This window comes from Curcuma longa, chromosome 1, assembly GCF_044706935.1.
Source record: "Curcuma longa cultivar G26 ecotype Majalengka, Jawa Barat chromosome 1, ITB_CL_G26_1.1, whole genome shotgun sequence".
Classification (NCBI taxonomy): domain Eukaryota; kingdom Viridiplantae; phylum Streptophyta; class Magnoliopsida; order Zingiberales; family Zingiberaceae; genus Curcuma; species Curcuma longa.
In genome coordinates, this window is record NC_133861.1 from 11,862,709 (window position 1) to 11,889,995 (window position 27,287).

The 27,287-nt window shown below is 36.8% G+C and overlaps 3 protein-coding genes across 8 annotated transcripts; 2 read left to right on the plus strand and 1 right to left on the minus strand.

The window, feature by feature from the left end:
- The first annotated feature begins 2,814 nt into the window (after nucleotides 1–2,814).
- Nucleotides 2,815–15,714, plus strand: LOC141839514 (transcription initiation factor TFIID subunit 5-like). Of its 5 annotated transcripts, none has more exons than XM_074727266.1 (19): nucleotides 2,815–3,055; nucleotides 3,963–4,044; nucleotides 5,015–5,093; nucleotides 5,211–5,308; nucleotides 5,415–5,471; nucleotides 6,654–6,741; nucleotides 6,879–6,985; nucleotides 8,499–8,597; nucleotides 9,204–9,355; nucleotides 9,767–9,877; nucleotides 9,969–10,038; nucleotides 10,142–10,181; nucleotides 11,204–11,368; nucleotides 11,456–11,532; nucleotides 12,498–12,614; nucleotides 13,242–13,507; nucleotides 14,994–15,086; nucleotides 15,158–15,233; nucleotides 15,311–15,714. In XM_074727266.1, exons 1-19 carry the CDS (start codon nucleotides 2,922–2,924, stop codon nucleotides 15,362–15,364), a joined length of 1,965 nt encoding a protein of 654 aa, XP_074583367.1. In that variant the 5' UTR covers nucleotides 2,815–2,921; the 3' UTR covers nucleotides 15,365–15,714. The 5 variants fall into 5 exon arrangements, with proteins under 5 accessions (XP_074583367.1, XP_074583376.1, XP_074583392.1 ...); XM_074727275.1 differs by having other exon boundaries at nucleotides 15,167–15,233; XM_074727291.1 differs by having other exon boundaries at nucleotides 9,231–9,355.
- Nucleotides 15,715–16,201: 487 nt separating this feature from the next.
- On the minus strand, nucleotides 16,202–17,311 carry LOC141834450 (bZIP transcription factor 44-like). Its single transcript, XM_074721787.1, has one exon. It carries the CDS (start codon nucleotides 16,679–16,681, stop codon nucleotides 16,313–16,315), a length of 369 nt encoding a protein of 122 aa, XP_074577888.1. The 5' UTR covers nucleotides 16,682–17,311; the 3' UTR covers nucleotides 16,202–16,312.
- A 3,444-nt stretch (nucleotides 17,312–20,755) lies between these two features.
- LOC141834436 (bifunctional nuclease 1-like) lies at nucleotides 20,756–26,296 on the plus strand. Of its 2 annotated transcripts, XR_012602335.1 has the most exons (12): nucleotides 20,756–20,828; nucleotides 22,174–22,483; nucleotides 23,117–23,287; nucleotides 23,362–23,411; nucleotides 23,497–23,553; nucleotides 23,840–23,905; nucleotides 23,982–24,056; nucleotides 24,718–24,836; nucleotides 25,484–25,575; nucleotides 25,879–25,938; nucleotides 26,026–26,098; nucleotides 26,232–26,296. XR_012602335.1 is itself a non-coding variant. In XM_074721779.1 (11 exons), the coding sequence occupies exons 2-10, from the start codon at nucleotides 22,183–22,185 to the stop codon at nucleotides 25,929–25,931; spliced, it is 984 nt and encodes a 327-aa protein (XP_074577880.1). In that variant the 5' UTR covers nucleotides 20,756–20,828; nucleotides 22,174–22,182; the 3' UTR covers nucleotides 25,932–25,938; nucleotides 26,026–26,296. The 2 variants fall into 2 exon arrangements, 1 of the variants encoding a protein (XP_074577880.1); XM_074721779.1 differs by having other exon boundaries at nucleotides 26,026–26,296.
- The last annotated feature ends 991 nt before the right edge of the window (nucleotides 26,297–27,287 follow it).

Sequence of the window (27,287 nt, forward strand, 5' to 3'; positions counted from 1 at the left end):
GGCAAAGAGACCAGGAAAAGGAAAACCTGGCTCTCTACCGGTGCGGGGACCTTTTCCAGGCCCAAAATCAATGATGGCTTTTGTCCCTGCTGCTATTCTGCAAACACTCAGCCGTTTCAGAGCCACGTTAATGTAAAATGTCAAGTAACACACACACACACACAATAAAAAACTGGGGGACATAGAGAACCTGGATCAGAGACAGGAGCAGGACCTTTGATGTGACTTTTCAGTGGAAGAAGTGGACATCCACAGTCTCTTAATGTATCTTCTTGATCAACAAAACTTGAATGATACACCTGCCATGTGACCATGTGATTAAACTCATACCCAATGAACAGTAGATGCAACTTCTTTGCATGGGACATTTGAATATATAGGACCATGATTTTAGAGAAGAAATCAAAACAAACAATCAATAGTTCATATTGGTTTGGTTCTGCGCAAAACTTCTTTCTTTTACATTTGTAGAAATCATATTACATAAGCTTGTGTTGTTCTTTATTTTATTTGTTTTTTATTTTTTATACTTCTTCAGTTTTTTTATGAATTTAAATTTATAGTCTCTCTAGTCCAGTTGTACCATGAGCATCTCAGAGCACATTATGATCCCTCAGAGAAAATTAATACTTAGCAATATTTTCTACGTGAGTGCACTCCTATCCAGGCTAGCTTTGTTCAAAACCACATGTTTCCATCATACAAAGAAACCTCGTGACACCAAAAAGAATAGTTTTGAGCATACTTGCACATGAAGCTACACAAATTTCCATACCAAACCTTAGATTAACATAGTATTGATATTCTGATTTGGCCACTGAAATTCATACAATGGAGTGTGTGAACCTCCAACACAACCATCACATGTTGAACTCATCAAGATAAGTCTCAACATCATTTATTCAGAATCATCATAGTTGATAATTGTGGTTTCACACTTATAAAATCAAGCTTTTATTGAATCACCTAATGCCCTTTATAGTATTTAAGGTCAGAACCATGAGGTATGCATATGAATAAATTCAACAGTAGAATGCATATTTGTGAATATATGGAACTAAATTTCGGCAACAAATTTCCATTCACAATTAACAAGCTGATGCGAAGGCACATAGATCCTCATCACAAGCTTGACAAATCATTTACTAATATGAGTCCGTTTCAAAACCGCCTACCTCTAGACTTTATATCCCTTGGTCGATTTTAGTCATATAGAACAATGGTCCCAATGACAAGCCTGAATCTTATTCATCGAGAATTACAATAAAAGGCATGAGGCTACTCTTCTGTTTTAAGAGACTGGATCCCTCCAGCAGAAACATTCAGGAAATACCTTCTTATAGATTATACATTCCTATACCAAGTGAAATTGGTGCCTTCTTCAGAATATATACAAAGGAGTATAATTGTTTGGCATATCAGTTGCCTGCAGCTATGTTTTGACTGATTGCAGTCCAACAGCTTGCATTGCACAGAAACAAACACACACACAATCTTATTCTATCCAAGAGAAAGGATCATCTCCAAACATTAATATCTACAGTAAACACATGAGAAGTTGTCTAGGTATGCACGAATAACATCCCATCCTAATAATGTAGTTGTATCTTCCAAAAGGTCCTTATGCAAATCTCAATTTCATGCACTACCAGAGATTCAGTATAATTGATAGTAACATTTATAATTCTCTCTTTGGAATTCTACATGTTATACAGCTGATAGAAAGAGAGGCAGTGAAAATGATAAAATCCTTGTTCTTCCAGCAGAGTTCATACTTTGTATACATTTAAAAATGAAGGGTGTTAAACATCAAAGAGAGAATACTGATAGGGTGTTGTTATCATCAGAATGTACATCAATGTTACACACTCATAAGGTGTTGTTATACATTATTATAAATTGATGTCTCTGTCTTACGAGTAATTACTCACAAGCGGCCTTGTAACACCAAGAATCTCTATCTCAAAAGTTTGCCTTCAAGCCAATAGTCGTGTTAAATTAGATCTCAGGATTTTTTTTCATAGGAACAAATAAAAAACTTCTGATTCATCCGAAGATTAAAATAAGTGGAAAAGAGTACCATTCTTTTCCTCGATCGGGTAATCAAGCTTCGTCAGTATCGGACGAAGGGGGCAGGAAACCACAGCGAGGGACGAACAATTAGGTTACAAAAACAGTTCCAGTGCAGAAGAAGCTGATCTCACGATGTAAGCAACGTAGCTGGATGACCCACCCAATCAGGTAACTCGATCCGAAAAATGGTTGGTAAACTCGGCCGATCCCGATACGAAACAGACGAGTTGGATAAGGATCGGCGTTGGCTGATCTGATTCCCAGCGAATTCTCGACCACAGACCGATAGTGCCTCAAATCTTTAGGAACTAAACGTCAGTTGATGAAATCGGGCGAAATCTTCCGAAAAAAAGAGTAGAAATCCGTTAAAGCGGCTGCCGGTAGCGAGGTGGAATTGCGTTGAGATCCACCGTGGCTGCTGGAGCGAGGAGGAGAAGGGTCACCTAGCGGCGTTCTGCTAGGAGTAGCAGGCGGTGTGCAGCCGCGCCTTTCCGCCTTTCCGGACGCCGACGTACAAGGAGGGGCGAGTTCTAACGGTTATTATATTTTTAAGTTTAAGTATATAAATAGTAAAAGTTAAGGGTTGAAGTACGATAAAAATAAATGTTAAACCATGAACGGTAAAGTGAAAATTCGATAAATATTTGAGGCAAAATGATATTTCCTCAAATAAAAATAGTAAAAGTTTTTGTGATGATTATGTCCGTCTGCAATCTCTTTGTTTAACGAATCCATCAATCACCCTGTTTGCGGGTAGTTGCGAGAGCCGTGACTGAGGTCGAAACCCCTTCCCCAAACCCTAGCGGTCCTTTGGCTCCGGTTTTCTGCCGTAGCTTGCGTGTTTGCTAATGGAGGACGAAGAGATCAAGAAGACGGTGGTAGCTTACTTAAGCAAGAAGGGCTACACGAAAGCCGACCTGGCCCTTCAGGAAGAGCAGAATAACGTCTCCGCGTCTCCGAGCTCCGATCACTTTGTCTCCAGGTTGTGCAAGCTAAGCTCGCCTCCTCGTTTTTTCTTAGTGTTTTGATTCAGCAACAATTTCTTAACGCTGCCATTTATAGCTAAAAGATGTCGACAATGTAACTGGTATTTCAAATATTCATGAAGTTCCGATACTGCATTGCTTGGGATATGAAAATTTTCCTCTTTTGATCCTCTTGTTTGTGTGAGAAATAGTGGTGCTTGGATGTGAAAATTGAATCATATCGCTGGGTAGAGGAAGAGAATAACGTTCTGAGTCTCACAGGAGACGCTTGCTTCTCTCTCTTTACTCTGTTGAACTTAGAGTATTTATCATTTTATTCAGCACTCATTACCTTTTCACTTCCCATCAAGCTCTTGCCAATAGTGTGGATTCAGGATGGAAAATCTGTGTTGCAAAATCAGTTTTATAAAGATTAAGTACGTCTGCACAAAGTGATGTTATAAAGTCCATGAAATTATTTATAGGTGGTAATGCAGCCTGTTTTGATTGAGGATTATGTAGAGAAGATAATAAATGGAACCTTTGTTTTTTTCTACCTTCTCCATTGTATATGTCATACCTGTTCGTATATTCCCTTGTCTCCCTTCCCTTACATTCTCTAGTACACGCCTGAAACAATAATGGATTCTTTTACTTTGTAAGAAACCCTGGGAATACATTTTTTTAAATCTTAAAAGTGGTAAAGGCTTGAATATATTTTGCAATTTACCCTATCTAGAATTGACTCGAATGGATTAAATATTGTTAATTTAGCTATTTGTTGAATAATCAAGATAGCTCTTCTTCAACACAAAATATATCTTATGTGATTTTGGATGATATTGGATGCATCTTCATTTCTCTTTGCCACTACATCATGTTTTTTCCCAGTCTTATGCATCTAATATTAACTATTCTTTACAGAGTAGAAAACGATCCAAAACGATATAATGATGGTTATAGCAAGCTGCGTTCGTTGGCATATAATTCGCGTGACTTATACAAGGTAAATAATCAATTATATAGTTAGAAAATAGCAATATGTGAATGAGTGCTGCCTACAAGTTGGAGTTACTTCATATACTGACTTACTGAGTTTGTTTCTTAGGACTTAGGCAATGGGATATGCTTTTAAGGTTAACATATTGCTTCATGTTTTGTGTATTATAGTTTTTGTTAATGGTTCATTGTGGTGTTACTTTTGGATATATACTGTTTTTTCTTATTGGTTAGAATTTAAGATATTTGCAGATACTGTTAAGCTATACAAGTATTTCGACTATTAAGAGGATCAGTTTTGGGGCAAGTATGTTTTTTTTTTGTTTTCCAATACTATGTTCTAACTGGTCTCCAAACTCCTTGATCTAGAACACATGCTATCAGTTTTTCATTTCCTAGCTGGATTATTATCCTTCAGTTCACCCATCTAGAATAGATTATTGTACAGTTTGAGGTTAGCTACATGCATCTGAGAAGCAAGATGCAGAGGATGGGCATGCATCTTTATGTGATTAATGTCTTATGGAAAGGAATGTTGTGAAGTTTGATAACTAGATGTGAGGATGAACATTCTAATTTTTGTTGCATCCCAATCTCAGTGCAAAGGAGATTCAGGTTCTTGACCACTATGACATTCGTATAATATGTTTTTGACCCCTTGCATTGGTCTAGATGTCAAATGGAAATTTGAGCTAGATAGGGTATGGCCATTCAAGAATTTGTTCACATGTATGATTATTGTGAATAAAGTATCTGGTGCTTTACACTGCTAATACTTTTTTATTCTAGTTAGCTTAAATTCTCCAGGAAAAAATTTGAATTTTTTTGATTCTGATGTGTTGATTGGAAGATATCATGCTATCTTTTAACTCGTATGGTTGACAATTTATCTAGCCAATTTTTCTGAGTTCTTATTTTGTCTTGATATATTTTTTCTTGGACCAACATCCCCTTTTTTGTACCCTGATCTTCCACAGCATGAGTTGCTTTCTGTACTTTATCCAGTGTACATACACTGTTTTATGGATCTTGTGGCAGGTGGACTTGTACATGAAGGTGCATGTCTTTCTTTAATGCAATTCCTAATTTACAGATAAAAATTGTATTTATTTTTTTTGTCCTTGAGTTCCAAATTCTATGTTACTGTTTCATGTGGCTGCATGTAACCTGCAGCTCGAATTTTTTTTTGTGCATTCCGTGAAGATCATGAATCTCGACACTTGAGAGACCTACAAAAGCTTGAACGAATTCTTTCCACCTTAAATTCAGAGGTTATTGTATCTAAAATTTGTAGCTTTAAAATCTTTTTGTTGGCTGGTTAATCCGCTGAGCCTGTTTCTAATAAATATCTATTCATGTGTATGTCGCTTGTAGCAGGAGATGGAATTGGCCCGTCCTTTTAGGCTGAACAAACTGAAAATAAAATTGTGTGAGGTGCAGTTTTGCAACTACTGTAACTTTCTGTACAGTTCCTTCCTTTCCTGTTTATTTGCTTGTATAGATGTGTGGATGAATCCATTTAATTTTAGACAGCTAAATGTCTAAATCTACTCTGGTGTATTCTGCTAGTATTGTTATTGACCAGCAGTGTGCATATCTTCATCAATGCACCATGCTTTATGTTTGTACTTAAGATCATACAATTCTAATTGTGTGATCAAAACTAGATGTTCTATGGATGAGCCAACCCTCATGAAGATGCAGCCTTAGATGGCATGAAAAATGCACTGGTAAATGTTCCCAAGCAACAATTCTTAATCCAAGATTGCACAAGGTAGAGCTTCAAATTGAAACACAACAAAAATAAGAAATCATGTGCCCAAATTATTTATGGTTAGCTACATGCCTTATTCTGCTATTGAGTTGTAAAAAATATATAATTTGGTCCGTTAAAGCTTCAACCTAAGTTGTGACAAAGCAAACATTCATAATAACTCAAGATGGAATCTAAGAAGTTGCTTGCTGTACTTTTTTATTTTTCAATCATTTTTCACTATTTGATCTAGAGGATGCTAGTATGCTATATGCAGAAGCTAAATTTTCAACAACAGGACTTGTACAACAAGGTACTGGCCAATACGAGCCTAATAATCTTGGTATATACAAGGTTGTTAGATTTTTTTTCTTAGTCTCAGGCACAGAAACTGAAGAATTGTTTGTTCCTAATGCCACAGTGCTGGCAAGTAGTTCATATGTTATTATGTTTCTATCATGTTGATCCTGTATGTGTTGAGAACTATTTGTCAATTATAGATAAAGCATGAAAAGGGTGGGCGGTTCGAGGGCTCATGGTTGCATTTGCGATAACATCAATCTGTGCCATGTTTCCAAATCCCTCGGCCACCATGCCCTGGTCAGTCCCGCATTCATTTACCTCTCCATAGATGGTCGGGGGGCCGATCGTGTAACCTTGCAGCATGAAAAGGGTTCTTCTCTTGTAGCATTTATCTATTTTCTTGTCTATATGTTTCAGATCTTTCCCTTTGTATGCCTGTCTTTTTTTACATTTTGCATATTGCAAGACTTGTCAACAGATGCAAGCCTCTAGTAAGTTTGCAACATTTGGTCTCTTAATTACAAGACGGTGACACTTTGGTCTTCTCTTTGCTCATGCAGTATTCTTATGACCTTCTTCTGCAGTACCTTCAGAAAACACACTCTCTTACCATTCTTGGCATAATAAATGAGCATATTGATTTTGAAGGTACCTCTTCCATTATCCATAAGATTGACATCTTTAGGTTTTATTTAAATGTTATTAATTCTCTTTTCCTTGTTCCATGCTTTTCTTTCTATAGTATTATTTTCCCTAAATGTACTTTTGCACAATTATTTTGGCAGTATACCCTGGGCAGCCCACCACGGTTTCTGACAATGCAGATTTTGCAACTGTTGAGGGTAGAAATAACAATTTTGGCAAACAGATGAATCATAATCTACGCTGGGGGGTAGGTGCTAAACTTTTATCTCTGTAAAAAATACCTGTGCCTTTCTTAATTAGCAAATGAGCCATTTATCATTTTATATTATGAATTACTGGTTTCCATAAGTCGTCCACAATTATAATATTTTCCTTGTGCTGCAATAATTTTAGTGGCTAGGCACTTTGGCATACATTTTCCTATTAGTTTTTTTTATTTACTTAAGTTAAAAAAATCTGATGCATATAGATTTGTAATTAACTTATTCTGAACCAATGATCTTTATATATGTATTATTATAGGGTGACTACGAAAGTTAAGCAACATATGAGTTCTCATATATTTGGCTAGATTCTGTGCAGCATGCTTTTTTCAACTCCATCAAGAGCATCAAATACAAAGTTGCTTTGTTCCTGGTAACAAAGCCAAAGAATGAGGGAGCAGGTTTTATCAACCTGGAGATCCATAATCTAGCCTACTCACCCAGATGCTATTGTTCGAGACAACACTTCCCAAGTGGGCTACTGGAAGGAGCTCTCTCACTGACTTTCCGAATCTCTTCTTAGCTTGCAGTTACTCTTTTTTCATCCAAGACTGCCTCAGTCAAGAGAATCAGAAGCAAACATGGAACATCTCCTTCAGTAACCCAGTCTATGCTAACTGTCTCAGTTTCTGTTCCCTGTTCATCACTGAGGACTCTTTGGATACATTGCCTTGGTGCTTCATTTGCTCTCATAGACTCTTGGCTAAATCCACTATTGTAGGGTTGATTGGACAAAAGCAGCTTTGGGGCACCTTTCAAATCCATTTTCTTCACTTGGATTGTGGCGAACAAGAATCTTCATTCCAAAATTATTCTCACTAGGGTTGACATTCTCTAAAGATGGTCATGCTCCATAGTCATTGTTAATTCAAGTCAATTCATAACCTTGTGATTTGGTGTCCCTTGTCTAGAGTTGGATGGGTCATCCTGTCCACCTCCATCTCCTCAACCATGGAAACTGATGATTTACTCTACTTCATTTCGTAGTTCACGTTACTCTATCACCTCAAGTGTTTTTAAAAAATTTGGGTAGATGTGGATAATTTGGCTAGAGAAGAGTAACAGAATTTTGCTAATAAACAAGGTTTGACACATGAGACTTATCATTGATTGGCCAGGATCCTCACAGAGAATTCTTGCTGCTCCATTTTTACCTATATACATGCTTTTACATATTACTTTCTTTAATATGTTGGTTTAGCATTTGTCTTCCTTGCTTTCAAAAACATGCTATCATATTACTAGGTGTGATATTTATAGTTACGTACTTAGAAGCTGGGCTTCCATGATAAGATCCATCTAGCATACTCTAAATAGTTTGGACAAGCATGGGTCAATGATGATGATGATACTTGGGAACTGGACTTTCCATATAGTGGTTTTGGTGTATGTTATAACATAATCTTTCCCATGTGACAATGTATTGTTTAACATGCAAATTATTATCTATTTAATCCTGTTTGTTCTTTGATAACGTTTTGGAGTTCTGAGTTGCAGGCACTTGAAGAGACAGAAGAGCAACATCCGGATAAGGCACTTTCAGATTCTGAGAAGGCTGAAAATGGAAACAAAGATGTGAATACTGAAAAAAGCAAGGTAAGTGCTTTAAGAAAAAATAGAGGTTGGGCGTGACCTCTTAATTTTCTCAGTGCCTAATACTTGATGCATAGTTTGGTTTTTCATCTTTGTTGAATTTTTACTAATGTGAATTATTGCTAAACTTAATAATGCATTAACATTGATCAAGAAAATGTTGTATATCCATGTTGCAAAATAATGGGTAAAAAAACAAATGAAATATCATTCAATGATTACACAAAATTATTGACATAGTGAAGAAATGTTTTTTTTGATAGTAAAATATTGTAATACATCTAATCAAATTGGTTGATTGAAAAGATAATCGAACCTACAGCTATGCCGTTACTTTGTCCAGTATCTTCTTTGCTATGAACTTTGTGCGTACAGAATCTTGTACATCTGCAAGAAGATGATACGACACTGGCTCTTTTATTTGTGGTTTTGGTCTTTTTTTTGGTTGCTGCTTTACTTAACATATCATTTTAAACTTGGTTTTCCTGGTTGCTATCTCAGTTTTACTGATTAGCATTACATATCACATATCTTCTTCCACTTGCATTTTTTCTCTGCTTTTAATTTGTTCTACACTAGAACTGATTTCATGTAAATTCAATTATTCAGAAGAGGACTTTTGATGTCATACAACAGGGAGTTGCTGTCAGAAGGATTAAAAAGGACAAACTTGTGAGTGCAACAGGGGCAAATGCCCGCTCAGAGACAAGTGCAGTGTCTGCAGCACCACGGATGAAACCAGAACTAACTCTTCCAGCAACGTATGTAAAGATGGTTTGACCTATTATATTTCTTGTATGCTTGAATTTCCTTGTACCAGCAAGTGTTGCTATCCTACTTTTTATTCTTGCTTCTCAATATAAGTAAACTGTAAAAGTTCTCTTCTTTTTTGCATTACATTCAATTTGAATTGAATGGAAGATGTGGCATAAGTTTGTGTTGTTTCATACTCAAGATTTCTATGCATGAGTCTGTCAGATAAGCATATTGTTTTGTTTGATTTATAATTTTCTTGGTCATATCTTATTCAACTAAGCCAACTTGGATTGCTTAAAACTGTTATAGGGTATTTGAGCATTACAAGATCAATAAGGTCATATATTTGTTGCTTGGTCATATCTTCACTCTGATTCTTGTGAATCTTTCTGAATTGAATTATGTTATTGTCTCAGTCCTGCAGAAGCTGAGCGTGTAGTTTTGGAGGACTTACGTAACCGAATGCAATCAAATAGCTTGGCACTGCCATCTATCAACTTTTACACCATCTTAAATGCACATAATAGGTATCAATTATGTTATCACATCTTATTATTTTATAAGTATGATTTCAGTATGTAATCGGTTTGCATCAGAACCTATTTTTCCCTTTGCTAGATTAAATTGCTTGTCTATATCTGATGGTGGGTCACTGATAGCTGGTGGATTTTCTGATTCATCTATGAAGGTAATTTCATTATCGAACACATCATATTATTCTTATGTATCAACATTTTTTTCTTTTGTTTTACAATTCCATATTTGAATCAAACCTTTATGATGTCCTGCAGGTCTGGGATATGTCAGAGGATGTCCAAATAAAGAAAACTTGTTAGTATTTGTAACTGTATTTGCTATGGACTTTCTATGCATAAAAAACTTATTTTGTGAAACTTTAATTTCCACTATATATATTTTAATTTTTTTCAATCCTGAATAGCTCTGTTGAAAGAGAAGTGCAACTGAAATATAAAATAATTTCAAAAAACTTAACCCAAAAAAAATGAAAGGAAAAGACACTTTAGATACACTACATGCTCTTGAAGCCTTATCTAATAAGCAGGTGTATTTATCGAGCTCCATCACACAGCAAGTGTATGCTGCAGGGGGAAACATTAATCAACAATGGAACACACTCTTCCCCAAGACCATGATATTTTGTTACATCCTGCCTACGGTCAATTTATATTCTGTTAGATATTTCCTGGGCAGATAATCTGAAGTAAATAACTATTAATATTTAGTGTCAAAAAAGAACATAACACAATCCTCCTGCACGCTTGTCGGGTATACTTGGCAACCCTCGAAAATCTTGCACAACCAACTCAACATCCACTTCTAAGATTTGAAGTAAAAGGATTATGAACAAATATGACAAGTCAGAATACAAGATAAATATGAGCTTATAATTTAAAGCCTAACAACAGGTGCATCATCCACATTATTAAAATCACATTATCACAAATAGAGTAACCAAATTGCCAGTAGCTGCATGATTAAGACAACTGAGCAATCTCAAATATGCCAACGAATGCAACCACAACAATAATCACACGGTAACATAAGTCTGTAACATCACCAACCGGTGCAAATATTTATCTTTATGTATCCAACCTGTACAAGTGCATCATCAATAGAGATACAGACTAGAATACCAACACCTTTCTATATAGTTTATTTCACCCATTGATTGAACACAAATGTCATGTCAGCATTTGAGATGATAAAAATGCTTGTGTTTCCTGCCACTCTGCCAATTGTTCTACAATTAACATCTCTTTTAATCTTACACATAACTAGTAGTAGGAATTAAGATTTGAAATGGATATGTTATACCTGATAGCAAACTACAGCTAATCTGTTGGGAGCAAATGATTCTGTGAAGAATGAGAACTTTCCTGGAACAGAGGAATGCAGAAGATCTTACACATTGCTTCATGGTCACTCAGGACCTGTTTATTCTGTTGCATTTAGTCATTCTGGGGACTTCCTGTTGTCAGCATCCTCTGACTCAACAAGTAAGATTTGTCTAGGCTCAAGTAAGCATTATCTGTTTGTTAGTTGTCTAAACATTCTAAATTATTGCTCTATTTGTCTCACACCAGTCCGATTATGGAGCACAAAACTGAATGCAAATCTTGTCTGCTACAAGGGTCATAATTTTCCAGTGTGGGATGCTCAAGTAAGAAATTTTTTTGATTTCCTTATCCGCAAAGAAAAAATTTAATTCTTTTCCTCACTAGCTTTAAATTAATTCATTTTTTGACACATGTTTGAGTACCTTGTTGATTTGATTTTTTTTCTTGTATCCTCTAAAATAATTTGAAATTGGAAATTATCTGCATGTTTCTGAGGGTACTTGTCATTTTATTTTAGTTATCTCCTCGTTACATTTGCATACCATGGTTAATAATCTCGAGCCGTGTCGAGGTTTCAGTCCCAGATTGGAACGATAAAGTTTTGGTACTGTATCATACCGTGCCGATATAATTTCGGTATTTTTTAAATATAGAATATATTAACTAAAAATAGAAAATTTAATTTAAATATTTAAAAATAAAAAACAAAATAACTATGGATCCACAAGTAGGTTCTCAACTGAATATATTGCTGGGATTTGAGAGGTGATGTAAAAGTATAGATGTAATTGAATATCACAATATCATGTGGATTAGAGATTGCCTACATATTCTAAATTATTGCAGGATGTTAGTCAGCCTCAAGCTCTTCCTCTACTGATTTTATAGAAGAAAAATAGGATAGGTGCCAACAAATGATGGAAGTGCCACATCAATTAGCAACTAGTAATATTTGCAATTTATTTCATTGTTTGCTCTAAATTATAACAAATATATGCAATAATTCTGTAATTTCAATCATGAAATTAATCATGTAAGATGCACATTTGCAGTTAATCAGTAGATAGATGCTTAAGTGGGCAGAACTTTATTGCTTTATGTTGTGTTATAGATTTTGCTAATTGTTATTATTGATCCTTTTTCCTATAGCTACCTTCAATTTTTTCCCCCATAGTTTTTGTCTAGTTTATAGATTATTAAGACACAGACATTCAATTTGAGCAATTGAAACATTGGATTTTCTGAACCTGTACTATCTGAGCTGTGTAATTTCCTTTCTATGTGGCAGTTCAATCCTGTCGGAGACTATTTTGCTAGTTGTTCACATGATCGGACTGCTAGAATTTGGTCAATGGAGAGGACCCAGCCTGTAAGAGTATTGGCTGGACATCTTTCTGATGTTGATGTAAGTATATTCATTATCTTCCTGCTTATTTGCATGCTAATGAGTATTGGTGTTCCCTTTTCTTTTGTAATAATCATTAGTGTTTTAGGGAAACTTTCATTTACTTAGAAGAATATGACTTTCAGGTCTTTTTACAGATAAGGCAATGCCTCCTTTTTTTTAAGCATTTTTTTTTATATTCCATAAATCTGAAATATAGAGCTACAAATTGTAATATTTGAGATGTGTTGGTTATTCTCCCCTTGTCTCATATTACAATGAGATAGTGTTCCATATTATGTTTTGGAGTTGCATTTTAAGATTTAGCAGGTTTTTAGTAAATATTCTGCCGGTGAGAGAGTGGAGATCAAACTTAGCTTCCAAACTCACAAGATATTTATTAAAATAGTATGTTTGATTGATGATTGTATCCTCGAGCTTGTTTGCAGCTCCTTGCTCTGACTTTTGACATTACCTTTATATATTGTCTTTCCATTTAGGAAATAATTTGGGATTTTATCTGCCTAAAGTTCTTGCTGGATCATTTCTTTCCAACTTTAGTCTACTTACAGTTGAAAGCATCAATTCATATATTACTGTTCCATGTCTATATTTGTTGGAATGTCTTAAAGTTTATCCATTTCACAGTGTGTTCAGTGGCATGCAAATTGTAACTACATAGCAACAGGTTCCAGTGACAAAACAATCAGATTATGGGATGTGCATAATGGGGACAGTGTTCGCATTTTCATTGGTCATAGAAGCATGATATTATCACTAGCAATGTCTCCTGATGGACGATATATGGCATCTGGTGATGAAGATGGTACAATAATGTTGTGGGATATCTCAAGTGGTTGTTGTGTTTCACCTCTAGTAGGACACAACTCGTGTGTTTGGTCTCTTGCTTTCAGGTTGGTAGCCTATGATATATCCTCTTTATTTTTGGAAATATAAAGATCATAACCTGCTGTACATATATAAAAATCAACCATTGGAATGCCTTTTTCTATCCAAGCCATTTGTTCATTAATCTTGAATAGTTTGATTGCTGCAAAAGTTTACCTTCTAATTAATGCCAAATGAGCTCTTTTTTTGAAATCAACAGCGAGGCCATTATAGTGCAATATTGACGTGGCTAATGTGCTTAGATGTCTCTGTTGTAATAGAATAGTGCTGGAGTAGTGTGATTACTTGATTTACAGAGAATATGATTTCAAAAATAGCCACTAGGTGCAAAAGAGAACAGTTTAGTGGGTGGTGGGACCTGTTGAAGGTTCGTCGAATATACTTTCAACACCAGTACAATCCTTATTTGGTGTGCTGCCCTTTTTCTATCAACTAATTTCAGCTGATTGTAAAACTAACAAGGCTAACTGAAACCAATTAAAATTATTTATGCTTCAGAAAGAGTGGGTAATGATAGGGTTGTTTACGTGGGAAGATAGAAACTTGGGTAGCTAGATACTTAGAAAAAAAGAAAGTAGGGAGGGAAGAAAGTAGACAGCAAATTGTTTATTTGGGTATGTAGAAATTGGGAAGAAAAAAAAATAGAAATTTGACAAAAGTTTGTTTTACCCCTCTCCCCACTTGCCTCTCCTTTGTTGCCTTTGAGCTCCCCACCCTTGTTGTCCCCATCTGCTGCCCGCCCCCAGAGCATTGCCTTTCCCCACTGCTGCTCCTGCGTGGTGTGATCATTTTGTGGAGACGGCAGAGAAAATGGGAGGGATGGCATGGACAAGAAGTGGAAGAGTGAATTTAAGGCTGGAGTAAATTTATTGTGGAGGCTTGTCTTCAAAACAAGTTAGTGGTTCCACAGTTGTTTGATTATATTCACATAGATGATCAAATGATCTGGCACAAAGCTGTTATGAGAAAATTTTCCAGGTTTATATGGATTATTGGATTAGAAAATGATGCTCAGTACTTGATGATTGTACATCAGAAAAGCCTAAAGCTTCTATCCTTGTAACATTATGATGTTTTCTAAATCTGAACAATCAGTTATGGAGACTTCTAAGTTCTAGTATCTCTCTTGAAGTTTTGAAAACTCTCCAGAAGATAAAGAGCAACAGCTAAATACCTAAATCATCACTTGTAGGTGGTCATATATTGTACATCAATATTTCTCTACTTTGCAGAACCTAAACAATGGCATAACATGCTGGTTTATGACCCAATCTGTTCAGAATAATGTTCTTGTGCAATTGCATACTGACAGTAGCATTCTTTATACTGACTTTCATGCTTTGTTTCGAGGAATCACATTTTCTTGTCCTTGATGTCGGTAGAATATCATCTATATCATGTCTAACATATTATATCAACATTGGACTAGCCGGTTATAATTTTAGGGTAGGTTATGTTCAGTTATGAAGTTCTCATCTTGTTTTACTACAGTTGTGAAGGCACACTACTTGCTTCTGGATCAGCTGATTCTACAGTTAAATTGTGGGATGTGACTGCCAGTACAAAAGCGCCGAGGACAGAGAAGTAGGTATTTTGTTCATAAATATTTAAGAAGTTCCTCCATTAGCCTGAGCTGATTTCTCTGACCTCATCAGCAAATCCAGTTGCTCTAGTCGTTTAAGATTATTAAAAGCCCTTCCGACCAAATCGACTCCTGTGTATACATTACAGGTCTGAAAACTCGAAATGTTCCCTCCTTTCTTTTCCCTCTGTTTGGATTGTGTATGATAATGTTCTTTGCTTGGCAGTTTTCAAGAAGGAATCTTCTATTTGCAGCCGGTGCACCGTCAAGATGTTCCTGACCATGTCGTTCCCAAGTCACTTAATGGCAGATTACGGGTGAAGAATTAATGGTGGTGATTTTTTTTGTGCAAAAGCATGGGACAAGAAATACAAACCAATGGCCGTGACATCTAAATTCTGTGCAACAAGTAATTACCGTGAGATATCTGATCCAACATCCTCAGTCTTTGTAAATGTTAGATTCATCATTGCATATATGCCCACATATTATGGACATAGGCTGACTTTACTTGAGCGGAGAGATGAGAGGAAACGGCTCATAAAGTCATATAATTATTCATATTAAATTGTGTTATTTCTTTTCCCTTGTATCCTTTCATCCTATTAATCTCGGTCTTAATTTTAAGAAGTCATGTGATTCAACTTGTGTGAGAAGTAGGGGTGTCAATTCGGATGAGTTGATGAGTTCTATCAGGTCAAAGTAAAGATATTATAAAAAAAGTTTAATCTGAATTCAATTTGAAAATTTTAAATTCTCTTCTGTAAAAATTTTAAATTCGAACTTTGGCCGATATGATCTGATTGAAAAAGATTTTATTATTATTTTTTTTCTTTATTTTTATTTCAGGATTTCATCTTTATCATATAAATTTTTAATTTCAAAAAAATTCTGAAAGTCAATCCAAATCCAATTGAATTCAAAAATTTTCAATTTCAATTTGATATTTTCCATTCTAATTTAATATTCTTCGTGTTGATTTCGATCTGCCATGTTGTGTGGTCGATCACACCCGGAATCTTTTTTTGTTTGTTTCAAAAACATCAAATGAGCGAGCACAAAGTGCCAGTTCAGTGGCCAATTATTACATCAATCAGTAGAAACCATATATATGCCTTTATGTCTCAGAATTGAAGCATGTTTTGTGGAGCTGAATCCATGCACGGCCTGTTTCTGACTCATTCACATCAAATTCTATGAACTGATGAAGCCGTCACCGATCTGGGCATCATAGAAGACGGCGGTAGCCATTCAAGCAGTACTGAAGGATCTCAGCGAGAGACATCAGCCTGTTCCTGAGCTCCATCGACTGAATCCTGAGCGCAGAGTTCTCTGCGTCCACTTCAAAGTAGCGCTGCGTGATGAGGCTCAAGGACGCCAGGACCTCGGCGTTGTCCTGCGTAAGGTGGTGCAACTGCGAGTTCAGATCATCCAACCGCTGCTGCTTGCGCACCCTCGACCTCCTCGCGGACTCACGGTTCGAGACCCTCCGCCTCCGCTTCCTCTGATCCAGCACTGCCTCCAGGTTCTCTTCGAAGATGGAGCTCTGGAGCGGGCCGGATCCTGAACCACCAGTCACAGTGCTGGGAGAAACCATGGAAGCTGCTTTGGCCTTTCACAGTTAAATTATTTTAAAATGCTTTTTAATTATCAATTGTTTTTTTCTCTCTCTCTCAGAATTATGATCGCAAGCGCACTAGATTTTGAGAAAGCTCATGAAAACACGTAGAACCAGTAGAGGAAGACGACGGAGAAGGATTGGACGAGATGGGACATGCGCCGGAGTACTGCGGGATGGATCATAAACTCAGAGAGGAGAATCTCACTTATGATTGACGACATCGATTAGAAACGTCAAGAGAAATTTATGATGCATTTGAACAAATCAAAGATGATAGCTTTAACTGTAAAGGAGCAGGAACAAGAAGAGCACAGATTTTTGCCGATCGCAAGGTGCGATTTTGACAGTAGAAATCGAGCAAAGGCCGGGTTTTGGAGCGCGGCTTTGATTGGAAGAACGCTATTTTAGGGGACGAATTTGGCAGAACTTCCCCTGTACAGATTGAAGAAGCAGAAAGGAGCCAACTTTGTTCTTTCAAACAGGAGGTGCTTTCTGGATCAACTCCTGGTTTTGATTGAGAGATCAACAAATGTTTAGTGGGATAGAAGATTGAAGGGGAAGAAATTAAGCAGCAAAAAAGAAAAAGCTGCACTTAGTAAGGAAGAAGAGGAGAGGAGGAAAGGGAATTAGAACTTAGTGGAGAAGGGAATTTATAGGGAAACAACGTAGAGGAAAAGGGTTTTGGAATCTTGTACAGTAGTTAAGGGTGATGATAACTTAATTAAATTGATTAATTTAAAGGTAAAGATGTGGGTTTCAAACATTATTTTGGTTTGGATGTGATGTCGGTGATATAGATGGCGTGGCTCTCGAGGGTAATAAAGTCAAGAATAAGATGGTGGTCAAAGTCAGGTTGAGATGGTAGAATCAGTCAGCATAGACTTGGCTCCACTAGGTTGAAACAACTTGTGCCTTGAGTTCAATCAAATCGCAAGGGGATGTCGTGTGGGACCCAGCCTTGGCCCATTCTACCGAGTTCGTCTCGGCCAACCTCGTCTCGGCCAATCTTGTCTGGGTCAACTTTGTCTCATCTCAACTAACTATGTCTTGACCAATCTTATCTCGGCCGACCTTGTCTCGATCGATCTCAAGCATATGTTTTCAACCATTCCATCTCGCTCTACTCCATCTTGGGCACTCACCTCAGACCCTTGAGTGCCAACACGATACGCTACCGCCTCGAGAAGGACATATCCGCAGGTACTACAAATTTAATTGGTGCCCTTCGATACCATTTCTTCTGCACGTTTGGACAAAGGACGTATCAGAATGTCAGATATGGTCTCCCCGATACCTCCTCTTTTGTGCATAAGGCCAAGGAGAAGGCGTAGGTGTCAGATCCGGTCCCCTCCGACACCCCTTTTTTCTTGCACATATAGCCAAAATAAAAAGGGGATCAGAGGGAATTTCCTTCTTCAATAGGCGGTCGCAGGTGAGGAGGAAGACGTCACCCTGTCCTACGTAGGGAATCCCAATGCAGATTATAAAAGGACTAGGTTACTACCATGTTCGAGGTTCAATCTCTAAAACTATGCTACCACTACTATTTGCTTTCTCTCTCGTTTTACACTATTCTAACTGGAATCCTAACTTAAGTGTTGAAGTAATCTGCCGAAAATTTCGGCACCAATCTAACCTTTTCTTTCAAGCGTGTTTTAGGTTCAACTCGAGTGCCGTCCTTTGGCTCAATCCAGAGATCGTCTGTGTCAGATAATTTATTGACTGATGGTTTGACCATCCACGATTGAAATAGGATTAAGGGCATTACAACGCTCGTTAAAAGAGCGTTAATAATCCTTTCTTTAATCTCTCTCAATATGACGTGGAGGAGTGAGTGTGGACTATGTTAATGGGGCAGCACATATTTTTTTTATTTTTTAAGTGTAAGGAAGATGCTCTAAGTTCGATAGTGCTACTGTGACTGAGAATGATATAAATAAATTAAATTAGAGTGAGTTTGAGAACTTGTCTCTGTTATGCATTTGCACTTTCAATCGAGGCTGATAAAAAAATTCAATGATTTTCTTATGTAACTATTTCGATAAAGATAAAAATGTTGCTTAGTACAGAATAAATGCATGAAGCTGGAAGTCGCTAACGCCATGATTGAGATGAGGTACATGTCAAGAAAGTCTCTTTGATTAGTCCTGTCTCGGAAAGGAAACCTAGAGAAAGACAAATGGGTGGGCAAAAACTTGAATCATCAACTGCACATTTTGTCAAATTCCAACTTCAACTGTTACAGTCGCCTGACCACGGCTAAGATATCGATGAAATGAAGAGTTTTAATGGAATTAGAATTCTCAACTTCCTAAATCAGGTAAACAAAACAAGAATTGGAAACTTCACACATAACCTACTCTGCAACTACTGAAGGTTTTTCACTGTCATAAAATGGCTTGAAGGATTCTGCAAGCTCCAGTTGGCAGCTGAGGGGGAAATAAAGCAGGTCGTGGAGAGAAAGCTTAATCCGGAAGAACAAATCTGAGCGCAATCAGAGAGGATCTGGCCCTTGCTTTTCCAGTCCTCTTTCTTTCAAGTACATATTCCTTTGGAAGAAGATGAAACCACTTGTCTCCTTTTGCACGAGAGGGTTTGATGCCCACACATCAAAGAGGAAAGGCGGTGTAGTGCATCTGCCTAAAGATTGCACGATATCTTCTTTAACTTTTTAGCAACCACTAGCACCTCCGTTGCACCTTCCACTGCACCCACTGCACTGTCGCTTAGTCAGTCAGCAAGGAACAACGTCGAGGGGCCGGGCACAGAGCAAAAGCTTGGCAGCCATGACATTGGTTAGGAGATCAACCAACTTGATTTGGCCATTGCTTCCAGAAGTTGAGTAACAGAGTGCACTTGAAGCCATAAAAACAGTCAGTCAAGCCCTGTGGCCATGCACACGTTAAAAAGCAGTCATCAATTTCAATAAAAGATAAAATCCATATTTTAACGATTCCACCTGATTAATTTCATGATGATCTCTTCATTATAATTGATCATTACTACGAAGATCAATATTATTTTAATTTCATCAAAATTTGATTTTTATCCACTTTAATAATCAATTCAATCATGTCCAAAACTAAAAATCTGCCGTTCATGCAACACTTGAAGTCAGACTTGATGGCTTCATGCAAGCTATGGATAGCAACATCTATTGGACCAGTAATTTCTAAGCCAAGTTTAATCAATGTAGTACTAACTCTTATCATTTGTTGTCTCTTTATCTTCAGAATACTTAATTTTCGGGGCATAATTAAGTTAGTTATGATAAAATAAATTTATTGAAGTGGATAAGATAATTTCGATGAAATCGAGATAATACTTTCTTTCATGATGATCAATTATAACTTCTCGATTTATTTTTTCATAAATGATTGTAGAGTCGATAGTGTAAAATTGATGAAATGGTAGATCTCATCTTTTGCTGAAGTCTTTCTAGCCCACAAATCCAATGCTAGCCATGGGATTTTTACGATGAATCAAATCAGTTATCCTAGTCGACTTAACGGTAAATAAAATGTCACTCTATTTTTTATTAAAATTCAAATAGAGGTTTAATGTTTATCACTATTCAACTAAAAATCTGGAAGGATTGAAGAACGAGACCCTTATCCAGTCTTTGATGCGTGGACACGTGCCGTCCGTTCGCTGAACAAGCTAATGTTCACCGGCGACTTCCCGTTTTGTTTTGTAAGGAAAACTACTGCCCTGGGACGATTCTTAAACTACCAACTCGCTGTTATGATGGAAGTACTATGAAGTAATTTAACAAAGGGTACTTTTGTCTTTATGGTTGAGTAATGACGAGTCAAAATGTGGTGGAAACGGGGTATGCCGGTGACCGGTATCCGGAACGACAAGCGGATGAAGCAGTTAAGAAATCAAAATCGTGGAAGTACAAAATTATCCTCGTATAATATCCTAATTCCTGAAAAGAATTAGATATTTAGCGGAAGGTGAAGGGCGTATTGGTAATATCATGCTTTCGATTTCTGTAGCTATCTTTTTATAACCAGTGGGGTGAGAATAAATGGGGCCTCCGAATTTGGAATCTCAGCGAGTGGAGAGCAGATTGATCGCCGGGGAGTTCCAGTTTGATCGGCTGTTTTAGGAGGTTTAGGTAAAGCTTTTTTGTCGATCGGTCCTCTTGCCTTTTCTTTTCTGGTTGATCTGTGCGCTTTTGGCCTCCGAGGGTCTGTTCGATGTCCGATTTGTGGTTACCTGAATTTGTGCTTCGCCTTCTTCATGGTAGGTTCTGAAATGTTCCCGTTTTGACACCACTGAAAACCATTGCTTCGTCCGATGAAATATTGCAATTATTCCTCGGTCATGCTGTAGTAGTTAATGTCGTGGTATTTGTGTTTTTAAAATGTAGTAGTTAATGACAGCATGAGTTGACCGGATCCTCGGTGATTCAGGTTGAAATGTGGAAAAGTTTTTTTTTTTTTCTATGGATGATATCATGGCTTACGGTAAGGTTAGAGATAATATTTAAGAAAGAAGCTTAATAGAAATAATAATAACAATAATAATAATGAGGAATGAGGATTGCTAACTGAAATGCATGCTATTGAAGTTGATTATTGCAACTTGGATTGAGTGGGGTTTACTGGTTACTTGATCTTTCACTCCTAGTTAATCCATTTTCTAATTTTTTTTTTGTGTGGTTGTCAAATTTGTAAGAATTGACTGACATTGGAATTGTTATTGAAAATTTTCAAAATATTGCATAAGTGGGAAAGATAATCAAAGGCGTAGACTATAAGTAATTCTATTACAAAGATTCTTTTGTGGTATGTGCAATGCAAGAGAAGATAAGGAACACAGAGGCATCCTATGTGGGCCTGGATTATCAATTAATTTGCACTTGTTTCTTGAAATTCTCAATCAGGATGTTAGTAGGACATAATTGAAAGAAAGGAAGTATTGTTCCCTTGATGATTATTATGAATACACTTGTTTGACATTGAAGTTCTGTTTTAAGTGTCTTAAGAGGAAGTATTTTGATGTGATAGTGAGAAATTTGTTGTTAGTTAGACACTATAGATTGTTTGAGTTGGGTTTTTCAAGAGACTGAAGCAAAGTGGTTTCAAAAGTTGGTGTGATGGTAGAAAAATTTCTCAAAAAACTTACTTCTTACTCTTTCTATCCCAAAAATTATGTTTTTTAAATCCCATCTCCAAATGTCCTTGAAGATTCTTTGTTTGCTATAGTTATCCACATGAAACGTGTGATATTTGGTCTTTCTTCTGACTTGCCTAAGTCTGATATTGTAATTTAAGATTCCTCCAAATGAGGAGACACGTGCTACAACTTTGAGGCTTCGGATTGCCTATTTATGTTTTCATGCTAAGATTTTGTTTTTTGTTCAATTTCATGATACTATATGGTACTCTTATCACTTAATTTTTTCTTTACCGTTTTAAGCTTTTGCATCATACTTAACTTTGATACATGTTCTTAAGGAAACTAAGATGGGAGTTTTAGAGGGAGCAATTAACTGTCTCCTTGATATTCATGCAAACTCTGGAATATCTGGTTCTGTTATCACTAATCACAACATAAAGTCTGTGGCTATTCAAGGAGGAGGTTTGGGGTACAGACCTAGATGCAAAAACATACTTCACGTTGGTGGCATATCTCTGAAATCTTGGGGTAAGAAACAGTGGCGCATTCATTGTAGTTTCAGTTCCTCTTCTGATGGTAATGGAAGCATGGCTGGCAATTTCAATGCAAATGATGAGGAGTATGTAAACTCTTCTGTGATAGAAGCTGGTAATATCCTCGAGCTTGATTTTTTTTTTCTGACATGTGGCTTCACATTGTCTCTCTCATTGAAGATCTATATGTTTATACGTTGCTTAAAAATTTTCCATTTAATAGTTAACAGACTGTATCCCATGCCTTCATATGTATTTAATATTTTCTTCAAGCTAATATAGTTAGGTTTCTGTTATTCTAACAAAATATATGATTTAAGTGCAAAAAGACTGGATGATCTGGTGCTAATTATGCATTTATTCAGCAAGTATAGGGTATTAAGATTTAGTTCAGCAAAGAACTTGTTATGGTTGTGGCTGTTTTGGCTTTTAAGAACTCTCTGTTAGTTTCTATGGGTTAGCTCCTTGCTTGTTCAACAGCCTCTATGCTTTCATTTAGCGTTAATAGAATCTCTGAGTGTGCTGTCTTGGCTCACTCGCATCCCTTTTTTTTTCAAAATGAAAAGAACTTATTTTGGTTTTGTTGGAACAAGTGTTATAACCTTATGGGCTATTTAAACAGCTGTAATTTGTGCATACTAACAATATCAATTTCTTTTTATTAAGTGGAAATTTGATTTGTGAAATGTAGTATTTTGATTTATTTTAAAGGCCAATATATTACATTATATTTCTCTCGTACAAGCAGTTCAGGTTAGAAGTGAATCAGATGGATTTATGATAAAAATGCGTGATGGTAGATACTTAAGATGCATACATAATAGTCCCCAAGGTGGGAGCTCACTAGACTATGCTCCTCATCCGGCAATTGTGTTGAAGATGGAAGATGGAAGTGATCTTCTACTTCCTATTATCGTTAGTATGTGTTTTCTTTGTTAGCTTCTTCTAAATACTAGTCCTTTTCCAGAAAATGATTAGTGCCTTCATTTTCAGTGGAAATGCCGAGTGTGTTGCTGATGGCTGCGATTCGGGATGTTCCAATTGTATGACTGCATCTTTTTGGATTATAGTGATTATCAATTCTTACATTCCGGACAAGAACAATACTTGATATATGTTTGTTCTCAGGCTAGACCAACTTTTTATCAAGTAGTCAAAATGATGATTGAAGAGCTGGGGTGGGCGGTAAGTTGATGTATTCCTTGTCACTTGAAACCCTTCATCTTTTTTTTTAGTACAATTTGAAAGGCATCCTGACATACTTTTCGAGAACATATTGTAATATTCAGGCCTATAATTAAACATTGTTGTGCAAACTCATGTTTTTAACTTTTGGATCTTTTTTACTTGACATTTAAGTCAGTTTCTTCTATCAAATGTAGTATCTGATTAACCAATTTTTATTATTCTTACAGTTTTAAACTCTTGTTTCTTGGAAACCTTATGATGAAATGACAATCGCTTGTTACAGGTTCAAGTTGTTAGGGTCACCAAGAGAGTGAATGAGGCTTACTTTGCTCAGCTGTACCTCTCAAAGGTCTATATCATTATATGGTATTCGCAAAGTACTTTATGGCAAATGAGTTTTGAAGTCCTGCCTTCTTCATGTGTAGGTAGGAAATGAAAAGGAGACTATTAGCTTTGATTTGAGACCTTCTGATGCCATCAATTTGGCTGTTCGTTGCAAGGTTTGTTCTGTTTCTCAAATTTGAATCTAGGTACTTAATATTGCAAAATAATATAACATAAATGTTTAGATTTCAGAAAATTCTCTGAACAAGAGAGGTGTTCTAGCTGCATCAAGTAGTTCCTCTATGCACAATGTTTGGAAGGGGTTGGTCTTTTAACTTCTCAAACCTGCTTTCTCTAGAAATTGGGATTGTTTAAGGCCTGGAGGCATCTGACAATTAGATTCAATTTATTTGGTGTTTGATATCAAACTTGTGGCTGATCGTCCTTTATTTAATGCAAATTGGTGTGAGGGTTGGCATTCCACAGCCATAAACCTGATTGATGTGTGGAACCAGAAAATCCATCAGCAAATCATCAGATTTTGGAAATGGCTACTTAAATTAATGTTTTCCATCTACGTTGAGCTGTGAATTTAATTGAATTTATGCTTCTTAGTTCATTAGTTAATCATTGCTTAGATAGTGACTAAATAGCTCGACATTTACTTTTTTAGCAAAAAACCTATTTGTTAGTTCCTTCTCCCGTGCCATAACACCCTTGTGTATTCCTACTCTCAAGCATTTATTTTCTTAGTGTACCTATCAAATTTGATCCTGTACATCATGTAATTGTGAAGATATGTTTGATATGTGTATATGCTTGCTTTCACTTACGCAGGTGCCCATACAAGTCAACAGGCATCTTGTCTATACTGATGGGATGCGAGTTGTTCAGCCAAGCAAGCCAGTAATGCAGGCTCCTCCATTAGATGGAATGCTGTTTATGGAACTTGATAGGTACATTAACTTGTGTTGTATGCACGACGGAACCATCAGAGATCTTTTTCTACTAATTTAAATTTTACATTCCAACTGTCTTCTTGTATTTGTCTTTGGACAAGTTTTTGCTCGCTTTTCCAAATGAAACTTTTCTTTGAATTCCCTTGAATCATAAAATGATTATGCTACCTATGAAAAAGGTTTCACTGCTATGATTTGATCCTAGGATTGTTTCTGATTCAAGATGAATTAGTTTTGTTTTTCTTGCACGATCATTATGTGACTGCTAGAATGGATGTGTGAAAGTGACAAGACAGAATATAAAAAGCACTATTACCCTGGAGAGCAGTTATGTGTTGTTCCAATATATGTTGATATTAAAAAATATATAAATATGATATGAACCTGTAGACTCATGCCAATTAATTTTGTAGTTAGTAATTAGACAATTTGAATCGATTAGGATTGAAAGTGTGAAGGATAAATGGGGATAAAAGAATTTAGTTTAATACAATTAAAAGTGAATTGGAAGATAAAAAATATCAATCACATAGATGGCACTCAATTAGGTTGATGCTTTTGTTTTTCTAATTCATTGTTTTCTGTTTTCTCCGCATTCTTTGCTTATGGTTTTGACACTTTGATTCACTTGTTTCTCCATCCAGACCTGATGGTCAGCCTTGCATGGAGACAGAAGAGTTTGGGTTGATACAGAACATGTTGAACGCCGCCATAGAGGAACGCTACAAAGATGCTGGTAAAACATTTTTCCTTCATTTCATGTCATGTTGCAGATGATTATAGTACTTGGTTGATGAATAAAAAGTTGCTTGAGATGCATTGACTTTTACAATTATAGAAGAAGTCTCAGGAAAATCATATAAACTCTAATATATATAATCTGACCCCAAGGCACTTGTATTGGCGTTGAAGGAGGGTTCACTTAGATCAGAGCCAGAATCTTAATAAAATGCATATGCTGATGTATTAACCAAATCAAACCGGATAGCAACCTATCATTTTGTCTATGCTTGTGATCTAATTACTCAACGCCTTGCAGCTCAGTGGAGGGACCAGCTTCATCAGCTCAGGAAGAAAAAGAACTCGACCTGATATATAGGTTCCACTGCAACCCTATATACTCCCGTTTGAAATTTGTGATTAATTCCTGTACTCAATCTACTAAACCCATTTTCTTTTGTTGCAGCTGTCAACTGGGATGTATATAGATGGCGTAAACGCTCCATAAAACAGTGATTTTCTGCATGCATATATTCAACGTAAGTAATAGTTGGAATCTTGTGAATATGGCTCTAGCATTTAAGTCCATGGTGGCAGCATTTGCCAGTTCATATGTCAGGGGGTAGGGTTTTGACGAATTTATTAAAGACACCAACTAACCCCTTTGTTCAGGGTTTTGACGTGGATTTCTTCATTGTGATGATCGAAGTATTACAATGACTATGAATTTCTAGCCAGCGGAGACGATGAGACACCTTAAAGCTTGTGCTATGGAAGACTTCAAAGAAGTAAATTTAAATCTTTTAAATATTTAAACGAAGATTACTTCTGGGATCTTTATGTTATTAAGTAAACCATGCAGGCACTATGCCATAAAAGAGAAATTAAATAAATGTTTTCGACATTGTTGACTGCACTCATAAACTCTGCTAACGCCAAACGCTGAAGTACATGAGCATTTACAAAGTAGAGATCAATACTCAACCTCAATTAAGGGATTCTGGCAAATAGTGACCCATCAGCCGAGGTCAGCTGCAAGAGCGCCAGTGCCTACAGTTAGCGTGGCCCATACAGCCCCATGAGGTGCATCGCCACTCCAACTTCTAACTCCCGGTCTTTGTTTCAATTTGGCAGAGCTGATTCAAGTTCAAACTGTTGCCCGAAACAGAGCCATGGCACTAGTGGCAGGCCAGGCCACATCTTACTCCATGGTCCTCCCTTCTACTGTTGTCAGTACCACTGCCACTCCACCCAGTTGCAGACAAAACTGCAGGCAGCTAAGCAGAGGGAGCGTGATGGTGACTGCTGATTGAGATTTCCTTTATTCTCCATGTCTATATCTCCCCTTCTATCTTTCCCTTCCATCTAATCTGTTCCCCCATCCAAAGTTGTATTCCAAGCTTGTCATTTGCTATCAAGGGCCGATGAATGGACCTGGAACTTCACATCCAAACTTAGGCAAACCTGCAGACGGAGGGAGAGCTGCAGTCAGCAACACTTCATCGCCACGGTTCATGGTTAATTTGTTGTCCTGGAGAGTAAATAAGGTCAAGTTCAATGGGTAAACTAAGGTCAAACGTTGCTGCGCAACGAACCGGAGGGAGCAGAAATTGACACGATGAGTTATTTTGGTTCCGTGCAGGTGCTGCCTGCTTCACCCTTGTGTTGCGTTTGGCTGGGCAACTTGCTGCAAAAGCAAGGATATGAGAAAGTTGTAGGTATAATTGA